This window comes from Odontesthes bonariensis, chromosome 14 (genome assembly GCF_027942865.1).
Source record: "Odontesthes bonariensis isolate fOdoBon6 chromosome 14, fOdoBon6.hap1, whole genome shotgun sequence".
NCBI classification, from domain to species: domain Eukaryota; kingdom Metazoa; phylum Chordata; class Actinopteri; order Atheriniformes; family Atherinopsidae; genus Odontesthes; species Odontesthes bonariensis.
The window spans coordinates 26146947-26173982 of NC_134519.1; the positions used below are offsets into that span (position 1 = coordinate 26146947).

General features: G+C 39.7%; 1 protein-coding gene across 9 annotated transcripts in view; it reads right to left on the bottom strand.

Moving 5' to 3' along the window:
* The window catches only part of ctnnd2b (catenin (cadherin-associated protein), delta 2b), a 150485-nt gene that overhangs the window by 114065 nt on the left and 9384 nt on the right, over positions 1-27036 (bottom strand). For all 9 annotated transcript variants that reach the window (XM_075483775.1, XM_075483774.1, XM_075483769.1 and 6 more), the window contains exon 2: positions 911-1047. In XM_075483775.1, coding sequence (XP_075339890.1) covers positions 911-1042 — 132 coding nt within the window. In that variant the 5' untranslated portion in view covers positions 1043-1047. The remainder of the gene's footprint in view (positions 1-910; positions 1048-27036) is intronic.

Here is a 27036-nt window from a genome sequence, read left to right on the forward strand (position 1 = left end):
ATCAGAATTCCTTTGTAATTCTTCAATCTGAGAGCACTCTGACTACTGTCCACCGCATGTAAGACACTGTCTGTTCAAACAAAAAAAACAGGATCTTTTGTTTAGAAATAATGTGACAAAGTATTTGGTCATTGTCACAAATTACTAGTGACAATGTCGGATTCAGAAGGATTGGTCCATTTTGAATTTTAACCAGTGCAAATTACAGGAAATCCAAGACAGTGGCTATTTGCAAAAAAAATGTCTGCCTCTTGTGAGTAGACCTAGGTTGTCTAAACTGAATTCATAAATACATTGGACTCACATGTTGAAGCCCTGGTAGAGTAACACAAATTACACATGTGAACCATTTTTCCACCACATAATAGTGCTGCTGACACAATTGAAAGACGGAGTAATTAAAAATCAGAATGCCTGAGATGCTGAAAGTGTCTCAAAGTCAAAAATAAAAGTGCAGTTTAAAAAAAATCTGAATACATTCAGAGCACTGTGATGAATATTCTATCCCTCATTAATACATAAACATCAAACGGAGCCTAGCTCTGAAGCCTAATCTTAGCTATACTGAAAATAAAATCAAGGTGACTCTCCATGCTTACTCATCACATGCAGTTTCTCCAATAAAGCTGCTCAGACTCTGATAAAGTGCGAGGAAACGTTGCATTCCACCACATTCGGGTAGCTGTGCCCCAAGGCTCTCTACTACCAGATCAAGGTGGGGTGACCTATTTGTGACACACCAGCTCAGATGGATTTTCCATCATTTGTGTTTACTGTTTACTGTCACATTCTTTTACCCTGAAAGGATGGAGGAATTATCCACGCTACTTTCTGGCATTCATCTTCCCCTAATTTGAGACAATGTTCCATGCATTTTGCACACACACATTCACAAAAAAAATCTTCAAACCTGTTCCTTGACGGATGCGAGGATGGCGGAGGTGGTTTCAGACTCCGAGCCGTCTCCGTTGGAGGCATTGAGGACGGGGCTCAACATGGCGGCAGCAATAGCAGTGTCAGACGCCACCTCAGGCACTGGCATACCTCCTGGAAAACAAGAGAGCGGAGAACTCTTTTACCATTCTTAAAGTCACTCTGAAAGGCCAACACTTAGGCAGAGACACTGTCACACCTACACTCTGCCTCACTTCAGTACTCACCCATACTTTTATATATGGATGTTGGAGTGAGCAGCAGAAAATCATGTGCTTTGAAACACATATATAAAGATTAGTAATCGAGTTATCTAACGGACAGTCTGGTAAAGACTGATTTAAATTCTCAATCTCTCTTAACTCGGATCATTTTCTCTGTTTGAACTGTAATGCCAAGATTAAAGAAGACTACTCTATATCCCCTCATGGACAAAAAGATGAATGTTAAGAGTAAAAATTAATCTCTCACAATGTCCCCGCGCTGTGCTGTGTGGGCAGGACCAAAGGAAAATTTAACATTAGAATTTCAAGAGAAGTATCAGCACCAGTCTCAGAGGTCCTTTATTGTCAGACACTTTATTTCGGTTGGACATGGAGGTAATAACCTACTGCTCATGGATATTGAGTTTGTTAGGCCATCAAAAACCATTCAACAATGTGTAATTGGTTATTTTAGAAGGAAATTATCATGAAGTGTTAAAATCTTTTGGCCAAATTTTTGTACAAAATTCTCAGTTTCAAGAGGCCCAACCCCAGAAATATTAACACTGACATACAAACACAAAGAATTAATCGCTTGATGCCATGTGCCACCCTGTATTTGATCAAGTGTAGGAGGACACGGGTTCCACATGTGCCATGTAATCCTGATGCAGCACAGAGCTGGTGTAATGGCTGCATCAGCCAGCTCTCCACACTGATGAAAAGCGTGCCATGAGGAATTTCAACTCGCGTACATAAAAACTGGCTGTGGGCATGAAGCAGCGGCAACCCTGCGCTGAGGTAAAAAGAGTGGAGAGTGTAAGTAGAGTGGAGGGAAAAGAGAGGAAAGAAGAAGAAGAAGAAGAAGAAGAAGAAGAAGAAGAAGAAGAAGAAGAAGAAGAAGAAGAAGAAGAAGAAGGTTGACTGTGAGAACGACAGAGCACAGACAGGGCAGCAGAGATTTGGAGGCGAGGTGAGGAGAAAAGGAGAGTAGGAGTGTGATGGGAATGAAGAGGAGATGAGAGATGAAGAGAAAGGAAGAAAACAACTATTTTTACATGCTGCAAGGCGGCAATCTCTGGCCACTGAAGCCTGCTAATGGAGCTGACCTGGCTATACTTGTCCTCCATTTTGGAAAATATTCCCTTTCCTCTCCATCCATCTTTCCAGTCACTGTTTCTGAAAAACTAAATTTTTCATAACCATCCACCTTGCTACTTATACTTTTTCCTGTCTCTTCTGGTTGCATCCTCCCCCTCCATGCTGCCTTCCAACTTCCCTCTCTCTCTTTGCCCACTTCTCTTCACTTGACCTGCTTTAGGTCGGTTTTATTACATTGCATCTAGCGGAGGGTGACAGATAAAGGATGACCCAAAAGGTTTGACTGGAACCTGCAACGCTACAGTGCACCCAAGCCCTTTAAGCACCCTCCCCTCCGCTACTCTGAGCATGCACTGTACCTCAGACACACTGCTTTTTTGGCCCTGTGACACCACTGCATGCTTCACATTTATTACGTCATCTCTCTTTTCTGGAATTTTCTTTTTCTTTTCCCATCCAACTGGGCCGTCGCAACTGCAGATTATAATTTGAAACTATTTTTCTTTGAAATCAGCCCCACATGTCTAGTTTGGTCTCTGCTGCTTCTGTAGTGACATAAAGTCATCTCTCTCATTACCACTTCTACTAATCCTACTGTGTTCATCCTCCTCCCTCTCTCTAGAATATAATTCCAAAATATCTTTTTTTAATCCAATTTTCACTTTTTGTAAGAAGAGGGCCACGGAGCACAGTAGTTGTGGCGATATGTCAGTCAAGCTGAATGCTTGCTGCAAAACACGCCCATCTTTAAAATTTGAAGCAGGAATCAATAATTGTTGCTGAACAGCGACCCCTGTGGTCAAATGTTCTCACTGCAGACAAACAGTACACTGAAATTTACCTTGATTTCCAAAAGATGATTTCAAAAATTATCTCAGGAATCAGTTGATTTGCTTGCAAAGTGAAACTTGACATGCAAATAATCTTGACTGTGCTGACTTTTGACAGAACAAAAAGCCAAAGAGTCCAAAATGGAGAAGGCTCTCACATCTTATTAGCTGCAACACCCTTTTTTTTTTTCAACCTGTTGGACTGCTCCACGAGAGAGGTTTGTGGATATGGCACAGAGAGTTATGGGGCAAATACCTCTCTGGAATAAAAACTGTGTACCCTTATTGTTCGGTCAGCTAACAAGCTTCATCAATTTAGATTTACAATCCTCAAAGCAAGCACCATGGGGAAGAAACGAGAAAAGACATCCCTTTCAAAAGTACTATCAGTACTTGCCTGAGATTACTTGACATTTTTTTAATCAGAATAGTTGGAGGGTTTCCACGTCACCTCAACAGAATCAGAGTTTCCTTTGATCCAACATTCACCGGAGCCGTAATGAGTCATGCATGCGGTGTTAAAATACAGAGGAGAGAGACCATTTAAACACCAGCCCATGGTTGTTTATGAAAATATAAAAAAGTTGGGCCAACTATGTCTCCATTAAGAAACCCTTGTTAAGAAATTACATTTAGTCTTTAGATGCAAGTAAAGACCTGCCGCAGTTTGTCATGCTGATCACATAAGCGTAATTTATATCACTGCTGATGTCTTTTGTTTCATTTATGCAATAGATATAATTAAGTAATATTATATAAACGCAGCCTTGATAAAGTCCTTGTGTTTGCACAGGCCTCCTTTTTTACTGTGTGTCTGATCTGCTCAGTCTGCATTACTCTTTTCACTATCAATACAATTCTAAAGTGCCGTGTTGTACCAGGGCAGGATCTTCATAAGGACTCAGAGGAAGTCAGGCTGAATAACATTAAAACCCTTGAAAAAGAAAAAAGTACAGAAAAAGAGCAGGAGATTATGGAAAGCTTTGTTTTTCCTCTTCACTTTGCAGCACGTCAGAGGCATTTTCCAAAGCATCTACTCTGGAGAGTACTTCTAAAAAGAAAAGTTTTGGTGGGAAAATGTCTGTATAGCGTGGACAGAAATACATTACTAAAGCTAAATTAAACCCTGACTACAACTTACAGGCCTTAATGTGTTCTATTTGAAACCTTTTCTTATTGAAATACCTTGTCAAAAGCGCAGGATATTTTGATGATTTAAAAAATCTTTGAATGTTTTTACAAAATCTGAACTACAGAACTACCTGCCATCACTTTATGTGCACAGTGTATTATGAGTTGATCATGACGTCATTCAGCTATACTCAACAGCTACTGTTTTGATGATGTTGCAATTTTTAAGTAAAGATATCGATTCAGTAGCATATGGTGCTACTTTGGGTTGTAGTTTCCAGCTGAAAAGCAACAAGGGAAGTCAAGCACGCTACTGCAACCACTTCTAGATTACAAACGAAGAAAAGACCCATGACTGTGTTCTCACTACATCTTCTCTGATCTATTTGATACATTTGACAACTACAGCTATTGGACACATAACGCTGCACTCAATCATTCAATGTCCAATCACCAAGGAGGTTTCCGTGAGACCAGCTGAGTTTAACAGACCTTAAAAACCACAACAATCAAAACTCAAACACATCAAATCTGTACGACAGCTGCATCACAAATGAACAATATGGACTTCATGTAGTCAGAGGATAGTAAATTCAGAGATTTGCATGGAAACCTAACTGTGACTAACACATTTTAAGTGATACATTGATGCATCGCTGTATATCCACACCCGCTGCACCACCTCCCCCACTGGTGTGTTGGCGCTGTAAAGTTTAACTTTAGACATAAACTATATCAATCCCATAGCAGCCATGACCATGGAATTTGCACCATTCAACAACATTGCTAACTTTCTTCCACAGCTTGAAGGTGACCAAAATATTTAATATCTAAACTGTGCATTTGTGAATGTACACAAAGCAGTTTGCTTGGTGTAGTTTATTACAGCTGATCTGAGAACCAAGACATGAAAGCTATGAGTAAGAACAGAGAGGACTGATCATATTCATTTCTTCACCATTCTGTTTACGAGGTGACACTTTTCATTCATCATGTTTAGTTCATTTTGGTTCACTTAAAATTAACTTGGTTATCTTCCTCTTTTATGTTAAGTTCAAATCAAAGTCAAACATGAGACATATTTGTACCACAGTACAAAATAAATAAAAATCATATCTCTCTAATGATTTAAGCGATTTTAAAGAATTTTCATTTTACGTTACCTGGATGCAAGAAAAAACTCTGGCAGAGGTCTTAATGATCAGTACTCCTCTCGGGATGAATTAAAAGCCTTGTGATCCTTTAACTTTCCATTGACCACTTTCATCAGGTAATAGTTTGGCCCAAGGCCTATTAAACCAATAACTAGCTCCTTTGAGCTGGAACATTAAATAAAAAAATTAACAAAAAAAATCAAAAATCAAAAATTAACATTTTAGCACTCAAAAAAATTGGCATACTAACTTTTAAGTCAAAGCATCATTTGACAACAGATAAACACTGCTGCATCAATATTGCAAATTCCTGCACACTACTGGTGGGTAAAGTTCTTCTGCACCGCGTATCAATCCTCTGCTTACAGTACTTTTCACTTGACATTACAATCGAGCTTAAACGTGAACAGAGGATGAGAGGAGAGGAAGATGCCCAGCGGCCCAGTTGCTCTAGAGAGCAAAACATGGGGGAAGCTTGGGTTTTCCACTGTGCAGACAAGGAAGCCAGCCAGATATAGGTCAACACAACAGACCGTGTCCAAGCCCTCATCACACAACTGACCAGTACAAAGCAGCTTTCCCCAGTAACAGCCATCAGAACTAGGTTATTGAGGCCCATAGAAGCTACAGACAAGACTTTGAATATGGATTAAGCCAAAAGGCTTTATTTCACTCAACTATAATCTTGGATTTTTTTAGGTCTATATTTCAGCGTCATAATGCAGGGGTATTTAGCCCTGCATTTCAAAGCTATAATCTCTGATATTGCTATTGCATTGTGAATGCAGCTAGCCATGATATGACTGGCATGCCTGACATGGGCAACATTAAGCTTAAACCCTTAGACCTTTAAGCTCATCCATTCGGTTCGAGACAGGAATGTTTAGGTGAAGATGGAATTCATCACAGATCAGCAGCAAACCGCCATGTAGATGTTTTTATTTTACTCGTCTTACTCATCACTGTGTTGTGACTGTACGGCATCCTGTGTTTCCTCCTCTGTGCGTGCTCATGTCTACATAGAGCACTAAAGCATGCTTGTGTGTGTATTCATGCATCCCTTCTGAGATGCAAACGGTTTGACGGACAGTCCCTTGTTGCCTCATTAAAACTCTCTGCAGTGTTAGGTTTAGTCAGTCATCTGTCCCTTTGTCTGGACTGGTTGCCCATGGGTCTGCCTGTAAGTTAATAGTTTAACACTTTCATTAGCAATGTAATTAGCACTGTCTGTGCCACACTGTGTATTTACCAAGCTCCAGGGTTCACAAAGGAGATAGGTCTTCAGTTCATTTCCTAATTCACTTTCACCTTAAATAATTATGTGAGTCCTTCATCCTTAAACAGGCCAGTAGATTAGGCTTGTACTGATTGCTATAAACAACACAGGAATACTTCTAGAAGTTCATAATATACTGTATATGATGAATGGTCCACGAAGCATTTTAGCCTCTTAGCTCATGGTTTTGATTTTATGGCTTGCTTTTTCTCAGTGTCCCTTACATTAACTGTATTTCTAGCTTCAAAGCTGACTTGGATGAGTAAAACAAACTAAATGTGTGAGTGAATTTCAGACTTAATGTTAACTTTGTAAGTCTGTGTTGTCAAAACTTGTTTCACAACCTTGAAGGGGCAAAAAATGAATTAAAAAAAGTGGTGCCTTACCACAGAGCTCCTACCACAGTGATGTAGGTGACATCATGACATCAAGACCTCATCTTGTCAGAACACTGGACCCCTGATACTGGACCCGTGATACTGGACCCCTGATACTGAACTGAATTTACAGGGCACAGGTTGGAGTTAAGCAGCTTTTGGACATGCATCCTTCACTGTTAATCTGACAGCAGATGAATTGGACAGCCTTATCACGTTTAAGATTACGATCTATTGAGTGAGCTTGTTCTTCCATGTAAGGAGCATACCAATCATGACAGATAAGGAAGATTTTAAAAAACAAGCAAAAAAAAAAACAATCTCTCCCTGAAGTTATGGCCCAGAGGCAATGATGTCCTGAAAGAATATGGAAGGAAGTTATCAATCAACGTAACAGGGCTAACAGTTTAACGTTACATGCAACTGCTGGCACAAAGCTCGAACTTCATTACATTTTTTTTTTTCTAAAAAAAACCCAAAAAACTAAAATTTAAAAAGTGCAACACAGGAGACAAAGGCTTTTATCCGACAAAACAAATGTTGTTAGTTTTAAATAAATGTTACAGTCGTCCAAGCCAAGGCAACATTATTCTGATCAAATACTGAAAAAACCTGGCATGTGCTTCAATTCTTTTCCAAGTGCTTCAGTTTCCTGTGTGTGACCATAAAGATGTTCAGGCTTTAAATAGCATGCACACAAAGCTTTTTCACAAAAATGCATTTTGACATGTCTCTGTAGAAAAAGTAAGAGTGTATATTGATCAAAGTTGCATACTAGTGTACATTAAAGACACACTAGAGAAGCATAAGGACCTTAAAGCTGTGTGCCTGACAATACTTTAGCACATTGCTGGGCAGGAAACTGCGCTGAAGAGACTAGTGGCTGAAATACTGCAGCTTGTCACGTTCTGCAACTATCTTGCGGTAATTTGCATTTTGTTTTGCCATACAATGTCATAGGATGACAAGACGCTTTCACAATGAAGGCTATTTTCAAATAAGAAGTTGAAAAAAAAAAAGGAAAGAAAACAATTTCGCCGTAAAGGACGATTACCGTGGCAGAAGGGGTGAAGAGGCTGAAAATTACGCTATCTGGGAAAGCAAAGTAGAGGACGAGAGAAAGAAACCACACAAGTGTAAATATTTGATCGCTGCAGAGCGCTTAGAGGAAAAAAAAAAAAAAAAAAAAAAAAAAAAACAGGATCCAAGACAGATGTCATGTCATGGATATCATGTCACTGGTTGCTTTTGGTATGTCATAAGAGATTAGGTCTCTAGCTCTGTGTTGTCACATTGCTTTGCTATGTGAGTAAATTTGTCCACTCGTGGGTGTTTATAATCATGCAAAGATTCTGAACATTTCAACAGCATTTTAGCTGCCATTTAAAAATCCTAAGGGTGACCTTTAATACATTCTTACAAAGTCAAGTTTTCAATCAGATATTAGTTTAGCAGGATATCATCTCTGCTTCAGTTGTTGGATTAGCATTTTACAAATTCTGTGTAGGTGGTGAATCAGAGGAAGCTGAAGCAGTGTTCAATCCCTAGGATAAAACAACTGAAATAAACATCAAACAGTCAAACTTTCCCAAGTAATTATTTATGTATTATTTCTATGCAAATGCTGCTTTGCAGCATGTTTATTTACTCCAGACTTTGCTTTCGTGCTCTGTATCATGGCTCCTGGGAATTAAACAACAGCAACATGTTCATCCCAGTTATATTATTCACCAGAGACTAAAGAGCTAATCTTTTAACCTTGATGTTATCATGTCTGCCTTACAGTCGAAGCCTCAGTAAGCAACCTCCATCCTGTTTTAGACCACCGTGCCAATATGTTCTTCTCATGTAAAAACGTTTGGTCAGTTTTTTGCGAATCCCACTCAAAAGTCTTGAATGTTTTCAGCGTTTCCAAAGGCTATCTGGCAATACAATAATATCTACAGTGTGCAATGCGTTGCACACATACCAGTTTCACACATATGCCACATTCAAATGCTTCAAAAATGTAAACCAAGAAAAGCAAACCATATTACAGACAAACAAGTTTGTTTTGTGCGAAACAGTGTTTCTTCATCGCATATATGACGATATACAAAATTATACATTTTTAAAAGTCTCCTGTAACACGACCCTTTATGGTTGCATGACATTTTTAGTGTCTTGTGGTGGTGTTTTGTCAGTCTTTTCAAGCATGACAATGAATTAATGTGTATGGTTGTACATGTGCAGGGCTCAGATGGGTATTTGTTTAATAACAGCGGAGTTACTTTCCACAACTTTAGGGTGCAGCACGAGAACAATAAAATTGCCAGATTGTCTAGAGCTGCTTTGACAAATCCTGCAAACCTTCACTCAGCCTGAACTCAGTAGGAGCTAGAGTGACACATGTGATCCCACTAATTATAGAGTAACAAAAAAGACATTCAATGCATCACCACCTCTTTCCACCAAAGAAAAGTTTAGGTAAAATATAACAGAAACAGATTTTGTCTACTTGTGCTGGTGCCCTTGTAAAAAACAGTCTAGCTATTAGTAACTGGGGTATGGAGAGGTAGTACTGAGGTCCTGCCTGGCCCAAATGTGAGCACACAGAACACACAGCTTGAAAGAAATTAACCCCAGCCACTGCAGTGCTGGCTGTCTTGATCTGTAACTGATTCTTATTGTAAGCTTGCCATCTTATGATCAATAACTGCAACTTGTTTCACAGTTTGACTACATATCCTTCTTTCAAAAAAAATTGTGTTGTGCTCTCAGCTTTGTATTGAGGACTAGGCATGGAGCCCCTCAACTCAAAATCTCATTCATGTTGACTGTGCAGACTAATGGCATCAAAAGCAGAAATTGGTAGCTTCCATTTTCAGGATTTTATTTGTGCATCCCTGGGGAACTGTTGTCCATCTTTACATACAATCTATGGTCTCAGTGAATTATAAAGGTAGAAATTCACCAACTCATCTCATCCCAAAACATCTCTCTAGATTCACAGTGATAACCTCACTGTGATGACATCACTCATTATCCGCATATCCACATACAAATTAAGACTTTTCACCACAGAGCTGTCACTGGCAGACAATAGCAGATATCTTGATGAGCATTAATAAGGGCTAATCACCCTTCAACTAAAGCTTACTGCGGTGAAAGTTCTGATGCTAATGGACATTTATACCATTAAGAGGGCTCACAAACACGAACTGTACCTACTGCACTGATACTATGTCATCAGAGCTGCTATCCTTAAGTGATATTCTGAGCCATGCACAAACCATTTGAAGGCAATTGGGCACAATAAAAATCTATTATTTAATAAAAAATGTATTATTAAAAGCCTGAGAGCAGAAAGCCACTTACATGTCAAAGCAAACACTTGCCAACCCAACTCAGAGCTGCTGATGTGTTGTTATTTTACTGCCTGCCACATAGAAAAAATTATCCCAATCCAATTGATTCTGGTTGTGTTTTAATTAGTGTTCTGAGTATTCTGATCATAAATGTTAATGATTCAAGGACAAATAATAACAATAAGAGATTTTTTTTTTTCATTCTCCAACAGTCATGCTACACATGCATACGATTTATTACCTATAGTCGCATAATCAACTATGTAACTGCAACTAAGGTGGTGCAAATCCAAAGAACAATGTGACTGACAAGGAAGCTGTAAAACAGCAATAGCTGCTCAGAGATGACAGAAGCTCAATGATCCTTTTTAAGGTTTCACAAACCCTCAGGCACAATACACAAGCAGCTGTGCTAATCTGGCTGTTAGACACACATTATTAGCACATTCATTTTAAAAGAGACAGCACAGAACTGCTCACCATTACCATTTGCAGGTGAGAACGAAGAGAAAATGCAGTGGAAACGTTCACGAGTCAACAAACACAGTGGGGGGCGCGTTTAGAACTCGTGATCTCTCCATGGATAGTGCTTCCTTCCCTCTTTATCAGCATTTTTGTCCAAATAAACACAAGACGTGAAAAGTTTATGCCATGATGCATGAGCATGTATGAAGGAGTTGAACACTGACGTGCTGACAAACGAAAACTTAAGCAGCATCTTTGTAAGAAGGAACACGGTATAGAGAAAAGTCTTTATTGGGAATCTGTCATTTATTCCAACAGCAGATATTTCACGTTCTCGCATCAGATTGGGTTGAAAGAGTAGAATACACTGGAGAGAGAGCCAGAATAATGTAGCATTGAACAATTCCTGCACAATCATGGGCGATGGAAAGTTTCCAATACATTACTTTATGTACTTTATGCCACAAAAAAAAACAAAAAACATTTTTCTCACTACATTGTGATTTTCTCTTTTTTTTTGGAGCCGTACATCACATTCAAACTCTAGCTTTCCATATGATAAAACTGATATTAAAGGCAACTATGACGAGCATAAAGTAGAAGCCATGTAAACTATCAAACTTAAGATTTGTGAACTGATTTAAACGAAAGAAGCCAAAGACACAAGCTGCAGCATCATTAACAAAGTGAAAACAGCTGAGAAGCATTTTAGAGCTACTTGGAGGGCTAGATTGCAATACTCGCCAAAAATGCCAACAAGGCTACACCAAAGCAGCGAGCGTTGATGTCACACAACCTGGGATTTCAGGGGACGACAACTGACTTCTATTGAGCTAACTGGACGTGCAACAATAGACCATTCTGTCAAAAAATTCAGTCAATGTATTAAAAGTAAGTCTTTATACAACAAATGCTTCTAAAGGTTCAATGTTTTTAGATCTATTTAGCACTACATAAAACAGAAAGAATACAGTGCAGCTTTTTTTAATCTAAGGCAAAAAAAAAAAGAAGCTTACTGTTCTACCTGATATGAAGCCATATTAAAAAAATCTATGCTTTGTATACCCACTCAGATCATTTGACTGGACTGTAAAACTGTACCATTCCACACCATGTCTTCACAGTTCTGCTGTTGAAAGCTCAAGTTCATTTGTTCTATATTTAAACTTCACACAGGCTAAAATAAACCTCCGATGGAGTTCAGTTATCTGAGTTCTTCTGTAATCAGAGACAACCGTATTCATTAGAGTTATGTTATCTCTACCTGTTCACATGCCTTACGCTGCACATATAGAGGCCAAGACACAGTTAAGGTGGACAACCTTTAAGGTGGACTGGCAAACCGCTATCTATACACACATATCAGAGTGGCGGCATACATTAAAGGATTTTAATCCATCCATTCATTCATACACATACCCACTTAAACCTCTATTCAATCGGCAAATGGACCTCCTGAAACTTTTAATTGCAGTGGCTAACTTCTGAGAAGTTTAAGCGGAATTAAAGGTTCCTTCTGCTCTTTATTTGCATTCTAAAGGTCGAAAGCCCAATGAAAAATAATCAAATAGTTCAGCTCATTTTCAAAAAGCCAAGACACAACTGACTTTTTTGGGTCTACAATAGCCTACAAAATGACATCCTCAACAGATTTTAAAGATAGACCTCATTGTGTTATAGCCGTCTCACATTTTCTCATGGTATTTTTTTTTTATAACATTGCACAGTATAATGTGGTGTTGTACGGTTCAACTCTGCATAGTTCTCCCGTTTTACGATGCAGGCGGTATCAACTCAGCGTGGGCACAATCAACTTTATCACTGTAGCAGGAGTGAAGCTGTGGCGACAAAGAGACAACTTTGTTTCATGTGGGACGCAGAAGCAATGCTGAGCAGTTCGAATACTTTTTGGGAGGAAGCATAACAACTGAGCGCTAGAGCTCAACTCCGGTCGGTAGAGAATAAAAGATTAGTCTGTAAATGTAAACGCAAGGTTGATAAACATGGTTATTCATTTGTTAGTCATCCACACGGCACACAGAAGACACATCCATGATTTATGTCATAAACTGTGTGTTGGACTTTCAAAACAACTTGGTAGAACAAGACACTGTGTCATCGTTTGCTCCACTTCAGAGACGTTGTTGTTTACACTAAGAAATGATGATTCTGTCTGACCCTTCTGCAGAATGCAGTTTCCACATCACCAAATAATATTGGCTTGGTTATCTCGTTGGCTGAGTTAGCACCAAAAGAAAGCATCAGTTAGGATGAGTTATGTGCTACTACCTACAATGGGGAAAAAAAAGAAGAAAAAAAAAGAAAAAGGGAACCGTACAATACCAAACTGTATCATAATATGTAATGATTTAATCCTGAACTACACCAAGTCCCACCTCACAAGTAAAAGGAAATATATTATCCATTAAACTTGAAATTCTTGCATTTAGACATTAATATTAACATTTCTAAAAACCTATGAATGACTAAGCTGATTGTTCTATATAAGAAATCTCCTGTATACTGTAGATTAAATTGATACATAATTGTATCATTATCATTCCACAGTCCAAGAAAAGTCCAACTGCAACATTTACACAAAAGAAAAAAGAATCCCACGCTTCACTCTGCCAAATCCATGCAAATGATTACACACACACACACGCACACACACACACACACACACACACACGCACACATAACCATGTCCCTCTTCAACCTCACCAATTATGATTTTTTTTTCAGCAGAGAAATATCAGTATACTTAAACATCAGTTGAAAACAGACACACCATATGTGTCTATGCGATTATGACTGTCATTACAGCCAAAAAAGCTTCACCTCAGCACACTGAGTCAGTCCGTTGGGGGAGGAAACATCTTGCTACTATGGCACAAATCTGATCTGTGTGCATTGCCGTTACATTTTATGGGAAAAACTTTCCCACGCATCTCCTTTGGTGATGCTTTCAGTTTGATGTGAAAGTTAGTTTTACCGCAGCTCAAGTATGTCCATCTCAGATAAGAAAGGCAACGAATACAGCAGGTCTTCATAACACCGATGCAGTTGAGGCCATTAATGAATAACTGCGATATTTCCAATAACATTAATGGTTCCTAGCTGACTCAACACTGTATAATGTGTCTGTTCTGTTTAAATGTGTTCCATCTGTGATCTCATAATTAGATTTCCGCACAAGTCCCAATATGGGATTGCAGTCCATTGCTCTGTTTTGCTCTTGATGCCACATGTATTTTTGTTTGTGCTATTTCTTTGCTTATATAGTGTCATCTAAACCCGACATAGGACTTCTGAAGCTAACAGCATCAATGGGCAATGCAAGACAAACATAAAAGAAAATCTATTGGTGCTTTGTCTTCTCACAAGATTTTTCAAATATGTTCCTGTGCTAATGTAATGTTTATCTCAGCATATTATAGCCTATTGTAGATTGCTAGGATAAGCAGATGGACTTTAAGTTTTAAAGTCATGCTTTAACTGCGTATCCTCTTGTTCAAAAACTCTTGAGCATTTCATTTGATGCTAAGGTCTAAATATGTCCTATAGCAGTAAAGAAAATTGCTTTAACCAACACATTTAAAGCAAACTTGGTACCTCTTGGCTAAATTTGTTAATGTGCAGAATGTTGATCAGGATCTTGCCGAGTCACATAAACAGTCGACAAAGTCTGTAAAAAAGTGGAGGAGGAACACTGTAAGACACAGGACTTCCAATTCATTTGTATTTTATTGAATATTTTTTTTTAATGTCAGCATTTAACTTTTTCTAAAAGGTATTTGAATGGGAACAGACAGCCTAATGACGGCAGGTTAAAGCAAAACATACCCTGATTCGTGGCGAACGTAAACCTGGCAAGCCATTGGGGCTTTTTTTATCTTACATTCTTAAAACTACTGATTATGTTTAGACATAAAACTTACTGGATTAGGTAGTTGAAAACATCATGGTTTGAATAAAAGAATACAACTTTTAACAATATTAACCACATCTTTCAACTGTAAAAAGCTTCTCCTCCATTTTCTGGGTTACCACAGTAACTGGTCCTATGTGACGTTACTAGCAGAGAACATGTCGTCTCTTGCCATCAGATGCTGAGGTACACCTAGCATGTTACAAAAATATTTTAAAGTGATACCATGTAGGGAAGGGAGCCTGGCCAAGCATCTGTACAGTATGTGATTGAGAGACGGAGCAGCTTAGTTTACAGGGACTTATTCATGAAGCCGACAATCGGCCGTCCTGCATGTCTGGAACATTGGTGAATGTCTGTCTCTTGTATTTTTGGTTTTTGCACCCTGTCACCAATGTAAAACGCCAACAGTGTCTTTTTTTCAGTCAAAACAATTGATGTTAATGGTGTTATTTTCTGTCAGTGAAAGAGCCTGCCAGCATAGCAAATGTGTGTATGTTTAGAGAGGCAGCAGTGATGACAGAAAGCTAACAGCTACTTAAGCATGAGGCATACTTACACAACATGACCATGAGGAGTTAAGAAACTGAAGACAAACTTATAATCACGACTTAAGAGAGAGCAGCTCTGTTTGACATTATCGGAAAACGCACAGCACATGCTGCTATGTTTAAGCATCTATTTTTTTTTCTAATCATAGTTTTCTAGTTTCCCGTATCGTATATGTACTTATTTGCTTGATACCTCCTCCTTTTGCACTTGCAACCAATATCTTCTTGCGCAGGCATAGTTTGTACATCCTGGCCAGCAGACACAAGGAGACCCCCCCATGGGCCTCTCATCGACTTTGGTTCTTCACATCGGTGTGTAAAAAGCCCTGACAGTGAGCTCATGTGTGCAGCCACGATGAGACAATCACAAGTAAGATGTCAGTCAATTTCAGCGGAAAGCCCTCCAGCTGCAGAGGTCAAAGTGATGCAGCCAGTGGGAGATGAAATAACTTAAACTGGGAATGTGCTTTTCCATCAGGGAATTGCTGTGTGAACTGAATATATAAATACAATACTTGGCACAAAAAAAAGAAATGCCAACATGTACAGATTGATATTGTACAAAAGGAGAGAGGCCGTCCTTGTCTAGTGTATTATGGCATTATAGACAGTTAGTGTGGTGTGAAACAGATGGAAGGAGATGTTTTCATGAAGATATCTATAAAACATTATGATGGTCATATATATATATATATATATATATATATATATATAAAATATGTGTGTGTGTGTGTGTGTGTGTATTCTCCTGTTTTTTATGAAAACAGATGTTTCCTTAAGTACCTTGAGATTTGTTTTACTAAACTAGAAAGGAATGCATTTGTTTCCTTGTTATCCAAACATAGGGGAGAAAAAAAAGCAGAAATAAACCCCAAACCATTTTCTTCTAACTGCTACTTTGAATTTCTCTTCATCTATTTCACCATCTCACACACAAGCCTTTCCTTGTATTGCTATACTCCTGAGAAAAAGGCCTTCGGTGACAAGGCTTTTAAAGATCTTATCAAGTCCTAATTCTCATCTACCTGCACATCTATCTGCACATTTGAAGTTAAGACATGAAAACTGGTCAAAACTGAGGATCACACAGGCCTAAACCTGCCTAAACCTTAATCGCAATCATGTAAGTGAAGAAATCCTGAGGATATCAGTGTCAAACTGCTGCCATATCAAAGCAAATCTCCTACGCAGGTATCCTTGGGATGTGCATTGATCCCCTGATGGTGATAACGGAGCCATAACGATGAATCCTAATGTATTATTTCAAGGTTCTGCCAAGGTCATCCTGCCCGAATGGAAAACTTAACTTGTTCAAACTCACTTATTAGAATCACTTAGACAAGGGCCCTGGATAGCATAGCAAATTGAATGGGTGCCCCATGCACGGGGCTGAAAGGCTTCAATTCCTAATCGTTGACCCTTTACTGCATAGATGTCAAACTCAGGCCTGCGGGCAAAATCTGGACTGCAGTGTCATTATATTTGGTCCCGCAAGATATTACCAAATGTCTGCTAGAGCTGGCCTGCCGGTAGACAGTGCATGCTACTAATCCCAGAATTCTCTGCTGGTGCGTTGGCGCACAATCAGACCCACAAGCACCCCCTCCTCTGTTGCCATTCATTAGTGACCAGATTCAACGTTCAAGCAAAACTTACGTTTGTTTCCATATTGTTTCCATTCACCGTTATATCTGAAAAAAAAACTTCTTCAACTGTAAACATTTTTTCAATAAACATCAAGGCAGGCCCGTGACTTTGTCCAAGTTTTTAATTTGGCCCACTGTATATTTGAGTTTGACACCCCTGCTTTACTGCATGCCATCCCCCTTTCTGTGTCCTCTGCTGTCTTTATCCACTCTTGAATAAAGGCCACAAGAATCAAAAAGAAAAAGTCATTTTGCCAATGTCGAACATGGCCAAAGAGCTTCAATGTGATTGGCTGTCAATATAGAGCTCCCGAGAGAGACCCCTATAGTTAAGGTTATGGGACAACAACACGGGCACACCTCTGAACAACCTTGAGGACACATGGTTACGCTCATTGTTCTAGACCCCGCAAACAATAGCGGAGGCCAAAACTGACCTCACAATACCTGGTGTATTGAGCCCTTTCTTGTCTTTTCCATCCGTCCAGATTTTTTTTTTAAAGCTGTCACACACTAGTGGTACGTTTGAAAAACATGAAGACCTGCAGAGGAAAGCGTGCACGCAGGCCGGTCCCTGCAGTCAAGTGTTTGAACCATCAAAACCCAAGAGGGAACAACTATTGCAAATATTACAATAACCGAACAATGAGAGCACAAATCAAAACACGCCAGGGAAGGCTGCAGGTGTTGGGCCAAAACGCATAGAAGAATCATGACAGAAAAAACAAAGACGGCTCTCACACACACACACACACACACACACACACACACACACACACACACACTGCAGAGCTCCGCTACCTTATTGCACCAAGGTGACATTTCAAAACAGCAAAATAGCATTTTTAAAACAATAGAATGGCTGCTGAGCTCAAAAAACAACCTTGGTGCAATAAAGTAGCCATGAACAATGAACAACATTAAATACCTCCTCAAAGTAAACAGAACAATTAAAACCATGTAGTTACATTTGTGTATGACTTCTTCTTGCACTGTACCTGCGGTGTTGCTGTCATTTTCTCAGCAGCAACACCTAGGATGAATACTACCAACATATCTCAAGCAGATACATACGGTACATATGGCGCCGCTTTGAATTCTCTGTAGAACTCATTCTTATTTCTTTTAAGCTGGAATAGCCTAAGTTTTGATATCAAGTGGAAAGACGAAGTTTCTTTTTCCACTGTCGAAATAGAGAAAGAGCAGCAAAAAGAAAAGAAGATGCACATCTCTGACTCTGTCTGCACAGCCTCTCAGCAGGAAGTGGCCAATGTGTCACCAGGAGGAAAACTATTCACTGAAAAAGTACATCCTCATCTAAAGCGTCTCATGTTTAACGCTGCATCTCTGTCTCCAAACAAGAGCAGGAGCAGCTAAAAATACAATCAACATTATGAATTATACATATTTTCCACAGATCCTCTGGGTGAGCTGTGTGCGCAAGAGGCTTCATCACATGGTATAATTACAGAGGTTACAACTGTGGCGACAAACACATTGCAATGACAAATTAAAACTCAACTCCACCCATAGAGGAATCCAAACCGCTTGATGACAGAAGAACTGTGACAAAGCTGTGAACAAAGATTGAGGAATGAAATTTACAAACTGAGACACTTCAAAGTTAACCACAGTGGTCGAACTGTGGCTTTTGTTGTAAAAAGCTGCCAGAGGTTTGTTAGAACTAAATGCTTGAAGGTTTAATAAGTGGGGCAAAGTTATCCAGACAGAGAGGATCGATCAATTGTAAAACCGCAGGCTCAGATTCTGAGATTCAAGAATGATATATGTACAAAATAATTTACCCATGAGCTTTAAAAACAGGATTTAAACCAACAATGACTGCTGCTGGTCTACATTCATGCTAATAGCATTCTCATCCACTGCCTTTAGCGTGGCAGCTAAAAAGCTTGTGTTTCTTCTCTGGGTTGATATATGGGCACTGTCATTTTTAATGCAACAATTTAACAAAAAAAAAAAAAATGGAACAAATCCTTGTGAAGAATACACAATGTGTGAAAAAGCCAAAAGATGATTAAGGACCTCAGTTGCCAATATAATTAACTAGCGTGTTTGGCTTAAGTGTAAAGAAGAGCAATGTGTTATTCAGTTTATGCTCCAGATTCTGCCGACTCATTAGCTCACGAAGAGTGATTTACTGCTTTCACTAAAGACACTTCAGTCTTTGGGCATCTGGTCAATTGTACTTTCAACATAATAGGAACATTGAGTCAAAAACTAAAAGGAACAATGCACCACTTCTGTACACTGAGGAGAAATCTGTGCTCCTTTGTCCTGGCTTCTTAACAATGAGTCGTATTTCAAAATGCATCTAAAGCAAGAAAATACGTGGTATTCTACATGATGTATTATAATTATTCTTCTGATTTGCAAATGTAAAGATTATTTGTGAAAATGCATTTGATGATATTGTCACACAGGTAATATACATTTAAGGGAAGAAAAAGTTGACCACAAAGGATTTCAGCCTAAGAATGAGCCTTCAGTTCAAAGGCTCCCGTTGCTATTCTCAGCACAGCCAACATCACCATTACCACCCCAAAGCACTACTACCACACTGGCTACCTACTATAGTGCCATGCATAAAACATCAGCCTGACTTTGAAGGGTTTTTCTCAGAAGAAATGACATCACTGAAGGAATGGCTTATGGAAAGCAGCATCAAAGAGGAGCAGCTGCCTCTGGCTTCTGCCTTGGACCATGGCTAAAGCTTGAGTGTAAGAGCAAGATCAACTGTGTTAACCAAGATCACAGCTTAATGCAAGTTCACACACATTATGGATCACTGAAATTTCCAGAAAAAAATAAAAAAGACCCATTTAAAACACTTTCCAAATATAAGTTTCTACAATCTTTAGTGGCTTGAATATTACAGGGAGATAGTAATTCTTGCTGCTTTCTCAATGGACCCCAAAGCTGCTGTGAATCCTATAAATAAAAGGCTTCCTCCTATGTTTGTTACTTTCATCTCATGTTTTGATGACTCTTTGGCCTGACAGCACCGGTGTGTTATGTAATTTGGGGTCGTAGCATTCTAAATTATGTTGCATCAAAGGATAACCCAGCAGATGATGTCAAGCAATAAGAATTCTACAAATAATTCATCAATCCATTCATAACCACAGCTGACCTTTTAACCCCCATTAATTTTGCATTACTGTTTATGCCTGTGAGGCCACAACAGCTCTATGAATTTTAGTCTCGTCTGTTTATTACTTATAAGTCTTCCGCTTAACATTGCGTAATTGGAATGATTCTCTTAAGCTGCGAGGCCACTTTCGCTCTGCTGCTTTTTGGCTTCTTGTCACACGGTCTCCCACTGAACAGGACATGCTGTTGATTTCCCAGAAGCACTGATACATTTTTAGCAGTTTGCATAAAATAGTGCCGGGCTGCAGATGGGTTTGAAACAAAAACACAAAGCCACAACCGGTGCTTCCCCCCGAAGCATCTGCTTTGCTCTGCGAGTTTAAAAACAGGAGATGCAGAGGCATATTTAGTCACCACACGCGCGTGTTCACAAACCCAACTGGTCTGTCCAAAGCAATTGCAGCAATATACGTGCATTCTACAAACTGGGCACAACTCCTCCTTTTCCTCTTTAGCGAATGAAAAAATCATGCCAGCTCTGCCCCGGAGTGTAAGTGCTGTAGCCACTTTCTCCATCTTTCTCTCTTGCAGTGCTATAAATAGTGGAGAGTGCTGCTGTCTCTCATATTTCATGTGTCAGTGGCTCCCACAATCACGAATGAAGAATGTTCACCGTGCACACATAAAGCCTCTTCTTGCATCCTCCTGCGCTTGCATGCACCTCTTCAGTCTACATTCTGCCATCTAATGGTTTGCTCCTCCTCTCTCCTTTCCTCTCCATGCTTCCTCCCTATAGACCAGGTCCGAGTCACGTGTTTTTCAAGTAGCCAGAGATCTCCTATGTAGGGCAGCTTAAGGAGAAAAACGAAAAAAAAATTAAAAAAAGGCCAAAAATGCTCTTGATGACTCAACAAGCATTACTTATCATTTGACAGGACAGCAAAAATGAATAGCGACCTTTTCTTGTACTCTTTCATGTCAGTATTAAAATCTGTCAGCATTAATTCAGCACAAAGCAGAGCTGGCATGAAGACTGAAAGCTCACTTTCACATGTAGACATCTGGGAGAGTAACAACAAAACACACTTTTATTTAATGCAAACACTAGCAGATAAGAGAGGGATACTTTCATGAGCCAGACTGGATTCCTGCTCCTTTTAAACTGAGTTGGTAAGGACTGATTTGTTTCTGTTACTATTAAGAGTTCCCACCCACAAAAACTTTGCCCGCATAAGGCAAAAGATACGAGGTAAAATAGTTGTATGGGAAATGGCGTTTGGTGGGTTGGCCCTGCTCATCAATAGCTTCTCAACATTATGACCTGAAGTTCATGGAGCTTGCTCAGAAAGCCATTAGGGACCGATTTTTGCAATTTCTGTCTGAAATTCTGAATCATATTTTGGTCAAATCTGAACAAATGTCATGTATATGACTATTTAGTTTGAAGAACTTTTTCCTAGTACATCAGATATCTGATACAAGTAAAACAAACAGACGACCTTGAAAAACTTGCCTGAAAATCATCACATTTTGAGACTTTTATTCAACTAATAAATGGGACCTGTGAATAACGGAATTCATCAGACCTCGTATTCCAGATTATACATAAAAATGGACTAAAACATCCACTCATTCTATGCTTTATTTTACTTGATTTCTTAAGTGCCCTCTAAAACTTAAAACGAAAAATAAATGTACCTGGTCTACTTTTTACAATGACTGGGCATTTCTATAAGTCAAATCTTGCAACAGATTGAAAGAGTTCAAACAATGGAAACAATATTATCTGAGACATGCTTTATCAAATAGTAATAGGCCAAAGAAGAGAGAAGTTTAGAATTAAACATCTTTCCAGCTGATCCAATGAGGTTTATATCTTGATTCACACCTGCTGTAAAAGTCTGTCTATCTTAAGAGGTGTTTTTTTTTTTTTTAGTCAACGGTACATTAGTGGTATTAATGACACTCATATGTTTCACCTATAATTGCTTTAGTCCAGGCACAAAAACAGCTCGGTCAGATTAAATACAGTTACACTAAAGTTACACTAAAGAAGCTTGGTTAAGATGTTTATACACCACGACAACAAGCATGAGGTATAGCCAAGATGAAAAGAAATGATAAATTTAAAAAAAGGGGAGGAAACAAATAGCAATTTCCACCACTAAAGTCCAATTGGATGTGACACCAACTATCCTCCAGGGCCCTCCTCCCAGAATGGACTTTGTGACTCTGTAACTACATCACCACATTTCCTCCTTTGCTCACTTTATGATTACTGCCCACAAGAGAAAGCCAACACAATGAAATGGAAGAACGAGCTGTAATAAATGGCTTGCACAGATGACTTCTGGGATCTTTTTTTTTTTTGTTATGGGAGGGCAGTCTCTTGTTAGAACACTAGCTGAACTGTGTGCAATGTCAGATGTGTTTAATGTAGACTTTGTGAAGGGAGAGATAAGCAGAGAAAGAAGTGTTTCAAGATATAAAGAAAAAGATATGGGAAAAGACTGAGTACGCCAAGATTCATCTGATCGGACATGCACAAATTATGAAAGCCACCATATTATTAAGCTCCAGGTTAGAGCTGTGCCTCGATGGTACATGTTTTCAAAGGCACTGTATTTGATATAAGAAGCATACTGTGGCCAATCAGGGGTGGCATCCAAAGGCACTGACAGAGGTAATGTATGCTGGCCTATAATTGTAATGCATACATTCAGCTTATCATTGTCTGATCAATGGCTGCCATTAATTAAGCTGGAAAGACAGTTAACTGGGGACACAGTGTTATATCACTGCCACAAATCAATGACATCCATTAATTTAGTCTGAAGGCCAAGATAAGTAAGGGTACACCGTTATTTTACCAAAGCAGCTGAGTGGAGTGCAAATAAGGAAATCCCAGTCCGAACTCGTGTAGTGAAGCACACATGGAGTGCAGTATGTTAGCCAGCTGAGTGAAAATCTCTGAGGGATTTGACCTCTAACCAATAAAAAACACACTCTCTTCGTCTCTTCGATAAAATGCTCAGTCATCAGCGAGAAGCTCAGCTCAACCTGACAAATCCTTATTAGTAAACTTTGAAAGAGCGGAGAGAAAAAGAGAGAAAAAATAAATAAAAGACTTGAGTCCTATTCAGAAGCTCATTCTTTGTTCCAGGCCTTTTTGTTAAGAGGGAGTGTGTGATATTTTCAGTAAGCAACTAGCAAATGGAACACTTTTTTCCTGATTGGCTTTGATGAAAAAGATCCAGAAAAACACCAACACAGTCAACATGTTTCATCTGTATTCCAATAACTTTCCAGACGAATAAGGACTCAGGGTTAAATGTAATCATGTCGTGCAGTGATGAGTGTGACAACAGCAAAAACACCATGTGTGCTATAATTTCAGCCTTCATATGCTCATAAAATATACATTGAGTTGAGGTGGGCTTGCCATTGATTTTATGTGTGGGCTTATCAACACAGCTTTCAGCTAATCCCCAATCCAGAGCAGTGCACTAAGAGCACTGGCGTGGCCGTGTGTGCTGGGGTAGCTTCACAGGCAGTGACAAGAAACAACATCCTCGTTATTTGCACTGCTCATTTTGCTTCTAAACGTCTCATGACAAGACCTTTCCAGCTAATCAACTCTGTTAATGTTTCCTATGAACAGTAACATAGAGAATTTTAAGAACGGGGGCAAAAAAAACCCAAAAAACAACTTATTTATCCTGGATCTAAAAATGGTGTCAAAGTGCGATCACTCTTTTATAACAACTAATCTTTTGTTCTCCTATGAACTTCAATGGCACTAATCTTGAAAATGTATAAACTCGTCCTGACTATTGTGGTAGCAGACAAAGTATGTGCTGTTCAAATGAATGGACACACATTTAATTTTTTTTCTGCACAAGAGGATTTGCTCCTTTTGTGTTGTATTGATTGGGGTGGTAGCAGCAGGTGGGAAACCACAGAGAAGTGTGTAAGACTACAACTCTGCATCCTGGTCTCAACCCTGGGTTGTCATGTTTTTGGATGACTATTAAATTCGTCCATATTTCTAGAAATGAGAACCGCTCCTTCCAAAGTGGGATGGATGCCGTCTCTCCTCATCAGACCAGGTTTTCTCCTGTTAGCTTGTTAGATCCTGGTGGCTACAGTCCCCACAATGTAATATGACTACCAACAGTTAAATAAGAGATATCATGGTGTGGTATTTGCCTCAAGCCACTGGCCTCCAGAGGAGATGACGACACACTGTCTTGGAGAGTGTGCCAATTACTTTCAATGGAAAGCAGCTAAAGCTTACTAATCTTTTTTTTTTTAAATTTGCAAAATGTTGCCAGATTACATCATATAATGATTAGCATATTTATGACATCACCACATTTGATTTCTACACTGGTTCATGGCAGCTTTGCTCATGCTCTCAAGGCTTACAAATATTGTATAAAGACAAATTCCCTAAAAAAAAAAGGTGCTCTCATTCATATTTTTTTCTGTTTCTGTCAGAAACGCACCTGAAACTGAAAGTGAAAAACAACCCTATCTCTAGCAAAGATTGCTGCTGCTCTGATATAATCCTGATTTTTAGATATGGCCTCTGGAAGCCCATCTGTGTACCTCCAAATTTTAGATATTAAGTAGCACATACAGGCTTGTCTGACCTTTCAAAAACTTTCTGTAGTGCTTAAATCAGAAATCCTCAGCCACAGCACTGATAACGGATCTTGCTTATGATGCGTCTTATAACACCTAAACAACAACTTATTGACATGTTAAAAAGTTAAACCATGATCACCTCAAGGGAAAGTAAGAAGTGGCAGAATGTCTCAAGTTTTCTCACGCAATCTGCAGGCTTCTAATACCACACATGGCAACACTGCGTAGGAGCAAGCAGCTCAGAGGCATTGCTATCACTGAATGAGTAGAGTCAGGGAGTTATGGACTTGATGTTCCCTTTGTTAAAAAATAAACTTATATGCAAGTGCCTTCACGAGCTATATTAATCAGTTTGAGTAAGTATCAGATAAGCAAAGTTCATGTTGACTGCAGTGTTTTGGGATTCAGGAAGAACCGGCACGGTTCTTGGTACTCCAACAGTGGTGATAAACTTTAACTTTAGAAAAAAACAGAATATTAGATTAAAAAAAAAACAAGCATTTACTTCTAGAATTGTACCTCCATCTGAGACCTGATTAAAATACATGACCTCTTTGCACAATGACAAGCGTGTAGCTTTCAGGTTAAACATGATGCAACAGGAATCATTTACTACGTTAGCAAATGTTTATAGGCTAAGGCACTCCAGTGGCTGTGGAGGTCGAACAGAATAAATCTACTCAGTCAACTTACTGACAAGTTACTGTGAAATTTTACACTCGTTTCTCTGATGAGGACAACTCAAAAACTACAGAGAAAACATAATTAAATCAGCATCACAAACAGAACATGTACATTTAGAGCCAAACATTTGTGGGAGAGGAACTTAACGGTGGATAAAGTCAACATTTTATGCCAAACAGAAATGGTTATTCCTTCACTTTTCATCAGTACCTGGAAGCCACTGCCTCACACAGTCATTTCAGCTACTAATACTGCAGTTACCAAGAGGAGGTAGCAGTAGATACTGGATGCCTAACACTTGCCATCACCGTGAGGAGGTAGCAGTAGATACTGGATGCCTAAGACTTCCCATCACCTTGAGGAGGTAGCAGTAGATACCGGATGCCTTAGACTTGCCATCACCGTGAGGAGGTAGCAGTAGATACCGGATGCCTAAGACTTCCCATCACCGTGAGGAGGTAGCAGTAGATACCGGATGCCTAACACTTGCCATCACCGTGAGGAGGTAGCAGTAGATACTGGATGCCTAAGACTTGCCATCACCGTGAGGAGGTAGCAGTAGATACTGGATGCCTAACACTTGCCATCACCTTGAGAAGGTAGCAGTAGATACTGGATGCCTAACACTTGCCATCACCGTGAGGAGGTAGCAGTAGATACTGGATGCCTAAGACTTGCCATCACCGTGAGGAGGTAGCAGTAGATACTGGATGCCTAACACTTGCCATCACCTTGAGAAGGTAGCAGTAGATACTGGATGCCTAAGACTTGCCATCACCGTGAGGAGGTAGCAGTAGATACTGGATGCCTAACACTTGCCATCACCGTGAGGAGGTAGCAGTAGATACCGGATGCCTAACACTTGCCATCACCGTGAGGAGGTAGCAGTAGTTACTGGATGCCTAACACTTGCCATCACCGTGAGGAGTAGCAGTAGTTACTGGATGCCTAACACTTGCCATCACCTTGAGAAGGTAGCAGTAGTTACTGGATGCCTAACACTTGCCATCACCTTGAGAAGGTAGCAGTAGTTACTGGATGCCTAACACTTGCCATCACCGTGAGGAGGTAGCAGTAGTTACTGGATGCCTAACACTTGCCATCACCTTGAGAAGGTAGCAGTAGTTACTGGATGCCTTAGACTTGCCATCACCGTGAGGAGGTAGCAGTAGATACCGGATGCCTAAGACTTCCCATCACCGTGAGGAGGTAGCAGTAGATACCGGATGCCTAACACTTGCCATCACCGTGAGGAGGTAGCAGTAGATACTGGATGCCTAACACTTGCCATCACCTTGAGAAGGTAGCAGTAGATACTGGATGCCTAAGACTTGCCATCACCGTGAGGAGGTAGCAGTAGATACTGGATGCCTAACACTTGCCATCACCGTGAGGAGGTAGCAGTAGATACCGGATGCCTAACACTTGCCATCACCGTGAGGAGGTAGCAGTAGTTACTGGATGCCTAACACTTGCCATCACCGTGAGGAGTAGCAGTAGTTACTGGATGCCTAACACTTGCCATCACCTTGAGAAGGTAGCAGTAGTTACTGGATGCCTAACACTTGCCATCACCGTGAGGAGTAGCAGTAGTTACTGGATGCCTAACACTTGCCATCACCGTGAGGAGGTAGCAGTAGTTACTG